Source organism: Poecilia latipinna, unplaced genomic scaffold (assembly GCF_001443285.1).
Source record: "Poecilia latipinna isolate Pla-1442-1.1 unplaced genomic scaffold, P_latipinna-1.0 Scaffold498, whole genome shotgun sequence".
Classification (NCBI taxonomy): Eukaryota; Metazoa; Chordata; class Actinopteri; order Cyprinodontiformes; family Poeciliidae; genus Poecilia; species Poecilia latipinna.
In genome coordinates, this window is record NW_015113114.1 from 38,866 (window position 1) to 47,687 (window position 8,822).

The 8,822-nt window shown below is 38.2% G+C and overlaps 1 protein-coding gene and 1 long non-coding RNA gene across 5 annotated transcripts; one reads left to right on the plus strand and one right to left on the minus strand.

Annotated features, from left to right (window-relative positions):
- Window positions 1–495: 495 nt before the first annotated feature.
- On the plus strand, window positions 496–6,916 carry anp32a (acidic (leucine-rich) nuclear phosphoprotein 32 family, member A). 4 transcript variants are annotated; one of them, XM_015040154.1, is made up of 8 exons: window positions 497–1,248; window positions 3,297–3,446; window positions 3,524–3,646; window positions 4,298–4,496; window positions 4,617–4,726; window positions 4,854–4,908; window positions 5,515–5,526; window positions 6,418–6,916. In XM_015040154.1, exons 1-8 carry the CDS (start codon window positions 1,195–1,197, stop codon window positions 6,627–6,629), a joined length of 915 nt encoding a protein of 304 aa, XP_014895640.1. In that variant the 5' UTR covers window positions 497–1,194; the 3' UTR covers window positions 6,630–6,916. The 4 variants fall into 4 exon arrangements, with proteins under 4 accessions (XP_014895637.1, XP_014895638.1, XP_014895640.1 ...); XM_015040151.1 differs by lacking the exon at window positions 6,418–6,916 and having other exon boundaries at window positions 496–1,248; window positions 4,608–4,726; window positions 5,515–5,984; XM_015040152.1 differs by lacking the exon at window positions 6,418–6,916 and having other exon boundaries at window positions 496–1,248; window positions 4,608–4,726; window positions 5,518–5,984.
- Window positions 6,917–7,349: 433 nt separating this feature from the next.
- On the minus strand, window positions 7,350–8,708 carry LOC106952185 (uncharacterized). The gene is made up of 2 exons (XR_001425931.1): window positions 8,256–8,708; window positions 7,350–8,217 (listed from the first exon to the last, which is right to left on the minus strand). It is a non-coding gene; the product is annotated as an uncharacterized LOC106952185 (long non-coding RNA).
- Window positions 8,709–8,822: the final 114 nt, after the last annotated feature.

Sequence of the window (8,822 nt, forward strand, 5' to 3'; positions counted from 1 at the left end):
GTGGCTTTATTTTTTAAAATTTTAACAAGTGAAGAGAAAATTGATACCAACTCAATAAACTGAGTTTTTTTTTTTTTCAAAAATATTTTATTAAAAAAAAAATCTGTTCATCTACTTCAACACTGATTCAATGGAAGGTCAATCTAGATAAAGTGATTCTTAAAGTTTAATTATTCAAAACAGCTTTTTTTTTTCTTTGCTGCCTTTTGCAACCATTAACTCTGATGAAAATTTGGAAATATATTAATACTATAGTGTGGGAATTTGGAATTTACTAAAAATACTTACCCTAAAGTTTGTTTTAAACCCTTGCAAGGAATAACCATCTGTAATGTCTCCAAAATAATCTATACATTTATTTTTCTGATGCAACATTTTTGTCACCCCTTCCAACAGTAATTTAAAATCTTACTGAAAAGTCAATTTATTTTATTAAGTCAATTCACTAAGTGAAACATGATATAAATTAATTACACACACTGTTGTTTTTAAGCCTTTATTATAATTATGATTGTCCGGTTACAGTTAAAACACATTTAAAACTGGATTACATCAAGGCAATAAATAAGAACATTTTAATGCACAAATGTGGGCTTAAAATTATGTCTAATGCTCGTGTGTTGTTTTTAAAATAAAATGTTTGCATTTTGTGCATCGTTTCAGAATTATTTTTATTAACTTGGTAATCATTTGAATAGAAGTTTTTTATTTATTTTATTGTTTATGTTATAATATCCAGTTTTAATGTCGTTGTTTTGTTTTCCATTGAGGGGGCTTCGTTTATCAGAACACATATATCCAAATTAAAAACAACATTCGTGAACTTCATACATAATCATCAAACTTAACACAGGTTTCGATACGTATGCAGTTTTATTAGTGGGGGTGAAAACTGTATATACATTCCCAGCATCGTTAATTCTATGTAAACTTTGGTTAGCAAACAACCTAACTTCACAACAAAACCCCACCCAGTTGTATAAGCGCGGCCTCATTGGGCTGTGCGTCTGTAAATCCCTTCCCTCTTTAATCGGCTCTTCCCATTGGACGGCGGTGACGACAATCCTGAAACGTGCTGCCGCCCACCGAGCGGATCAAGTTTGAATGAACAGCAGCATTCTGTTCCTGAGGTGGTAGTTGCATTTGCAGTAATTATTAAAAGTGTGTATCGTATCATCTGAGCGCCGATCAAGGATGGACATGAAGAAAAGAATTCACCTGGAGCTGCGGAACCGCACTCCGTCGGACGTAAGTTGGCCTCGCATCTCCTCTTGCGATGTTTTCACGCTGCCTAATGGAGAATATTTCGTGTGATGTCTTGGCGTGGGGAGGGGGATACAAAGTTTCCTCCAAGTTAAAAGATGATGGAGACGTGGGGTCACATTGTTGCTTTTGGCTTCGTGTTTACACTCGACAGGTCCTCTGCTTCCAACTTTCTGCGCCGCTCCAACATTTTCAGAATGCAGCACAGTTTTTATAAACACGGCAAGCAACGAGGAGCCATATTTGTAACTTTTCGTCTGCGAACCCCGGTTCCTCTCCAGTACCCAGCCTTGTTCTCATTTGCTGACTGTTTTGTGGGGTATCTGCGGGTCTCACCGGTAAACTCGTCCACCTAAATATTTTAAGTCGTGCACTTGGCGGGTTGCGGATGCGCATACTGGAAGTCATGGAAATTATCAAACGATGCATAAAGATCACAACCTGTAGGAACTGTACCCGAAACCGGCCAGGTGAAATGGGTTATTTCGGCATGGAGTGCATTGAAACGTTAAGCAGCTTGTAATGGTGGAGGCTGCAAAGCGTGCAGCCTCCACCAAAGCCTCCACAGTGCGTACAGATGGCCGAAACAACGCGCTTTCGGTACGGACCGTCAACAACCGCCAGGCTGGGCGAACACAAGTAGGGACGAACCATAAACTCGCCCGGGGTCGGTGTAAACCACCGTGGGGGGACGTTTTGTTTTTCTTTTTAGGAATAACCAGTCGACTAACTTGGAAAAGGCGCTCCAGCCGCGTTGTTGTTGCTCCAGTTTTTCAGAACTAGGACAAGCCGCCATTTTACTCAGAAACAAAGGCATTTCGAAACACACCGAAACCCCGTCCTTTTGACACGAACGACGAACGGTTTATCATACCTTCATCTTATTAGCGGTCTACACTCGTCGTTAGTCCCGACCGACAACGCTTTAGGTGAAGCAACAATGAAACGTTTGCCTGGCGGATATCTAATCGGCTTTAGCGGCCCCTCCTACTCACAAATGACCCTGTACACGACTCGTAGACCTGCTCAGCTCCCACTGCTTTCTTTTCTCAAAATGTACATCTACGCCGCTCGGAAACCAAACACGCACGTCTCCTCCTGTTCTACTGTTCAATCAACAACTTCACAAATAAGCACAGGCGTACTTTTGATCGGCTTGTCTTAAAAATAGATCTAAATGTATTATTATTTACGTAATGAAAGAAGACCCAAGACATCGCGATATTTAGAGCGGCGAGATATGTTCTGACCGCTGACTGTTGTTGATGGGCAGAGACACGTTCAAGGTCCAAATGAAATGTCAGATAACAGCACACCTGTGACCGCAATTCTCTGCTTAACATCGTAAGGTCAACTAAAGTAAAGTCGAAAGTGTAAAAAAAAAAAAAAAAAAAACTGGCTCAACTTCCATTTCGTCCTCCCCCAAATATGGCCACACCCCATGTTTATCTTTCCTTTCAAGGACCGCGACGGTATTTTATCATCTTTATGACAGAGCTCTGCCTGAGCTCTCTATTTGGAGGAAGGTTGAATTGTGTCAGAAGAGTCTATCATTGAGTTTTAGTGTACTGTGCAGTGTACTATGTAACAAATAAAAGAAATGCGCACACAAGAAAGTAACTGCTGAACTTTGAACATTTAGGTTAAAAATAAAACGTTATTTTAAACAAAGCCTTAATTATAAGCCCCTAATAATAAGACCAAAAATCAGCTGATTTGCATCTTTTGCCCCAACAAATGTAAGGTCCACAATTATTTAAATATGTTGTTTAATATGTTCTGCCTAGATATGAAAGGGGCTGGGTGGGGGCTATGCAGGCCCAGGGTGGGTGGCTGACATTTAAAAATGACCTGTTCTATAAAACAAAAAATGACACAAGCACATTTGCACTTTTTTTTTTTTTGTTTAATTCAATCTTGGTCCATTTGTAGCATTGCAAAGTACTTGAAATATTCTGCCCATCGCATATGATCTTTTCACATATTCACTTTAAGTTTCATGATAAACACTAACCAGATGTGTTGTTCTGCAGGTCAAAGAGCTTGTGCTGGACAACTGTCGCTCAAACGAAGGCAAGATCGAGGGTCTAACGGATGAGTTTGAGGAGCTGGAATTTCTAAGCACAATCAATGTCGGTCTGACAACAGTTGCTCATCTGCCGAAGCTAAAGAAACTCAAAAAGGTGAGGTCTTTCTAGCCTTGAACGAGGGTAAAACTCCAGACTGTATCGGTTTTAATGGGTTTTAACTGCTTCACCAGCTTGAACTCAGCGACAACCGGATCTCAGGAGGGCTAGAAGTTCTGGCGGACAAATGTCCGAACCTCACGCATCTGAATCTCAGCGGGAACAAGATAAAAGATCTTAGCACAATAGAACCATTGGTGAGTAAATACCAACGCATATTTATTCTCCCCATTATTCTGGACATAGGCTGTTGTATTTAGATACAATCCATAAAATCAGACATTACTATGTCTGTCCTTGGGATTTCATCTTTTTTTTTTTTTTTGTGTGTGAAGTGCACAAGTCATAACAGTTAATTTGTGTAACACATTTCAGCAACACAGAAAGTTCAAAGTTCAAGCCTGCTCTGTCCTGAGCAGCACAGTAATTTTAGTACATGTAAATATTTGTATTTTAAGTAATGAATTCTGTCAAAAAAAAATCTATATTTCTTCTATCATTTGGTAAATAAAAGTATTTTAGTAATGATTGCCATAAAATAGAAAGGATTTATTCTGAATCCACATCAATGTAAGGGGGGGAAAAAGGTTATGTCTTTTTATAGTTTATATAAAATAGCTGACTTCAACTTTTTTCATTTGGCTAATCAGCAGCAGGTGTGGGAGGGGCAGAGCTGCATTATTCTTAATTTAAAAACTTTAAGCCAAAAAAAAAAAAAATCCAGGTTTTTTTTTTTTTTTAGCTTTCCAGCTCTGTGCATCCTGTAAACAGCTTCGCTGCAAACACGTCCGTGGAGGAAATGCATCTGTCTAAAGCGTCCATTTAACCGTTTTGCTCCCTCCTGGCAGAAAGAATTGGGGTCCCTGAAAAGCCTCGATCTGTTCAACTGTGAAGTAACAAATCTGAACGAGTACAGAGACAACGTGTTCAAGCTCTTACCGCAGCTCACGTACCTAGACGGCTACGACAAAGAAGACAAGGAGGCCCCCGACTCCGATGCCGAGGTCTACGCCGAGGGCTTAGACGATGAAGACGAAGATGAAGATGGTAAGTGTAAGGCAGTTCAAGATGATGGCTTCATCTTCTTCTTCTTCTTCTTCTTTCTTTTTTAGCACCATTTACGTTACCAATTTTGACTTTTAAACATTTGCTTTTACCAACATGTAGATGAGGAAGAGTATGACGAGGACGCCCTGCCTGGAGACGAGGAAGACGAAGAGGGAGAGGATGATGAAGAGGAAAACGAAGAAGAGGAGGAAGAGGACCTGAGTGGGGAGGTGGGTGATTTTTATTCGATTACGTACGCATATGTGTATGTATTTTTTTTTTTATTTTTTTTTTTCAAATCACAGCATAGCTGGAGGAAGGCCCTCTCATTTTTTTCACCCTTTTCTTTGAATAAAGGAGGAGGAAGAGGAAGACTTGAATGACAAAGAGGTTGATGATGAAGATGAAGAAGGTAAGTACAAGTGGAGATCGTCGATACACCTGAACTTTTCCCCACTTTCACTCTGATTATCCTGTTTATATGTTTCACTACAATTAGCACTCACAGCAAAACATTTCTTCACTGGTTTGGTTGTGCAAAATAAAAAAGGACAGAGTTGTGAAGATGTTTCTATTTTAATACGCAATAGTTTATGCCTCCCCCCCCCCAAGTTTTTTCCAACTAATTGATTTGAAAAAACTCACTGACTAAAGTTAAATCACTGGGCCACAACCAGAACAACAGTAGAAGTGGCGATTTGGAGCTAAACTGAATCTTGGCATCCTCATTTTTGCTACTGTAACTGGACAAAAGATAGAACCACTAAAAAATAAAATAAAAATCTAAAAGATAACCCCATCAGAGACCTACTTCCATCTCACTAAAGTTTTATCTTGCCCAGTGACAAGTGCAAAATGACATGAGGGGGGGCTGCCTTTGACTTGTTGGGCTAAACCTGCTTCATTTTTACTGCACCGTATTCAGAAAATAGATCAACAATGATGAAAAATGCACCAAATTTGAAGGGAAATTCACCCGATTTTCAGTAGGAAGCTTAATTTCACTCTTATTTTCCAGAAGAAGAGCGAGGTCAAAAGAGAAAACGGAACCTGGATGAAGAAGGGGAGGAAGACGAAGACGACTGAGAGTCCCGCGTAAGCCGAGTTGTGAACTGTTTTAAAACTTGTTTCTCTTGGTCACTTCCCTACAAACCCAAATACCTCCCTGCCCCCTCCTCCTCCCAGTTTCATATTGCAGTAGGAGTGTTTCTTTTGTTGAATTTTTATTTTTTGATTATTGGCCAGTCAGGTCGACGGGACTGCTTCCCGCACCTCTAATAATCCCATGTTCCAGTCTCTACGGTCCACTTTTACCTGCTTTGTGGACACCTGTTTTGTAAAAGTAAACAATAGCAGAGATAAAAAAAAAAAAAAAAAAATTTTTTTGAAAAGAAAATCGCTTTGTTTTCTCACTGTTTATGTAAGACAAGTTTCAGATAACTTATGCATTTTAAAAGGCTTCCCCTTCGAAAACAAAAATAATAATAATAAAAAAAAAGAGTGCATGTCTTATACATTTTAAAGTCAACTACTGGATTTCATGTATGGCTATCATTTCCTTGTCTTAAATGTATTGTTTTGCATCATAATTTTATTTTTTTTTTGTTTCTCTTATGATGTAAGTTATGTATTTGTAGTGTCACCGGTAAGCCAATACTCTCTGCTGTCCTGGTGTGAACCTTTTTGTCTGAACGTGCACAGTGTGACCCTGGCAGGGCTTTTTTTAAAAGGAAAAAACAAAACAAAACAAAAAAAAAAAAAACAAATTATGGCACCAACATGTCTGCCTTTGTCAAAGCCGCTCCTCCTCCTGAAACCCTCAGCTTTGATAGTTCGGAAATTACGTGTTCTTGTAAATAATGACCAAATCTATTTTTTTGTATTCTCTTTGATGACGGCAGACATTGAACAGACAACTGAGGTGAAACTATGAATTGTAATAAAATATTAAATATGTATGCTGCTTTATCTAAAATGCGCAGTGTGAAATTTCTTGGATTTGAACTTTATATGCATAATCCTTCCATGAGAAGACAATGTTTGCCATCAGAACTTATTGTTTTTGGGTTTTTTTGTTTGCTTTTCCCCATGTTTTTATTTTTATCCTCTTTTTTCTTTTTCGGGGGCACATGAAGGTGACCATGTTTTGAGCTGGTGGTGTTAGTGTAGAGAAGTAATTGGTGTTAATTGGAAGTTACAACTGCAGTGCATACGCATTTAAATATGTTATTTCAAAGTGTAAAAAAAAAAAAAAAAAATTTAACACAGTCGATGAATTGGGCTTTGCTCTCGGTAAAGTGCAACGGTGGAATTGGCCCACCTCGGAAAAGTTTCACTCTGATAAATCCAGTGTCATCATCCAAATTTTGTTTCTCTTTTTCTCTCCCATTCACTTCAATAAATCCTTTTTATATAAACTATTTGAAACGTTGTGCTTCTTTTCTTTTTTTTTTGTGAAAGTCAAATGTGGGTGTGGTTCTTGTAGTGTAGTCATGAAAATATGAATTTTATTGCTTTTAGAATCAAATTTTAAGAAATATGGTAAAAAAAAAATTATGAATTGTGTTTCCGGTATTTTTCTTATGCTGTCAAAATGACAAACGCAGCAGCATCCACACTATCAATATGTATTAAATAGTAGCTATATACTGCTGATAAAAGGACATTAAAACATATTATAAAAGAAGAGCTGCATAGTGCTGTGACGCCCAGCAACAACTTCAGAAAAGCAATTTTTGCTGCCCATCAGCTGGAAAGCGTATTGGAGTAATTTCAAAAGGCTGTGAAATTCGTCACTTCACCTCAGTCAGACAAAATGATTCATTTGTGCGAAACACTTCAGGCATTTTCCAGTCTCCAGAGAAGAGGACGTACCAGTTTATTCTGACAAAATGTTTAGAAAAGCTGCAAAATCCCAGGAGCTGCAACTCAGACTTTACAGACCTCACCTGGCATGCCAAATGCAAACAAACCTGAGATGAAAGGGAATGTGTTTAGCCGTAACGATGAAAAACAAAGTATGGAGTTTCAGCACAAACACCTTACACCAGCTGGTAAGCATGGAGGCGGAGGCGGCATGGTTTTGGATTATTTCACAGCCACTTTCTCGGCATGTCAGACGAAATTTATCTAGACTCAAATTTGAGGACATATGTCCAAAAATTGGGCTCAATTTGGGTCGTATTATTTCCTTTGTATAAAGAGGGGGAATAAAATCCCCCCACAACGAGCTTCATCTTGAGGAAAATATATAATCTGTAGTGTTTTGGGTGTTGAGTCATTTTTAGAATGATGAAATCAAAATAATTTTTATGCTGCCGCTGTAAAATCTTACAATTAAACCCAATCATTTGTGTTAATTTTTTAACCGGCTACATTAGAATATCAAATTGAAGGGGAAGAAAAAAAAAAAAATCAAATCTGTCCCCCGTTTGGGAATTTTTTTAAATGAGTAGTTAGATGGAACAGACTCAAGTTTATGATCAGAAGTTTTTTGTTTACAAAATCTGAGGTGGGGTATAATGCAAACACATTTAATTGATTTGTTAAAACTTCAAGTTTGAAGCATTTGACAAGATAATCATTCGGCTACCAACTCAGAACCTCCTGCCTCCCCTTCCGATGTCTACCATATTGCAGCCTTTTTTTTTAAAAAACCTGCAAACACACATGCACCATATGACGCCATTATGCTTCCCGATGATTCAATCATCCTGCGTTTCTCCAAGGACGTGATGAGCAAAGCATGTGCTCCTCAACTCCAAACCTACCTGTTACACTTTCTTCTCTTTCGTCTGGTGGATCTTTCCTTTCTCTTTGCCTTGCTTTACGGGAAGCAGAATCAAAGACAACAAAAAGCTTGGCTGGAATTTAGCCTGCATAGAAAACCCAGCTGTTAAAATACTGCTAATCAAGTGTAATTTAGGGCCGACTGAAGCATTAAATACAGGCACTTAAACTGCGGTGTAGCCAAGATTTGCTGTTACATGTGAATTGGAAACAGGTGACTAAAGCAAAAATGACAACTAAAAGCAAACGCATCCCCAGTTACAGTCGTATAATCTGCTGCTCCATACAGGTTTTTTCATCGGTTCGGTCACATACATACAGCGCTATCTAGAGAGCGTCAAAACCGTTACTTTTGCTGTGTTGTACAAAAAAAAAAAAAAAAAAAAAAAAGGGTTAAAAAGAAGGAAATTTGTCAGCAAAAAAATTAAAAATGGGTAAAAAAAAAAAAAAAAAAAAAAAAAAGGGTTAAAAAGAAGGAAATTTGTCAGCAAAAAAATTAAAAATGGGTAAAAAAAAAAAAAAAAAAAAAAAAAAGGG

Coding starts and splice junctions, on each gene's coding strand:
- anp32a (XM_015040154.1), top strand. CDS start 1,195: ATGGACATGAAGAAAAGAATTCACCTGGAGCTGCGGAACCGCACTCCG. Junction 4,497..4,616: donor TGAAGACGAAGATGAAGATG/GTAAGTGTAAGG, acceptor ACCAACATGTAG/ATGAGGAAGAGTATGACGAG. Junction 4,727..4,853: donor AAGAGGACCTGAGTGGGGAG/GTGGGTGATTTT, acceptor CTTTGAATAAAG/GAGGAGGAAGAGGAAGACTT.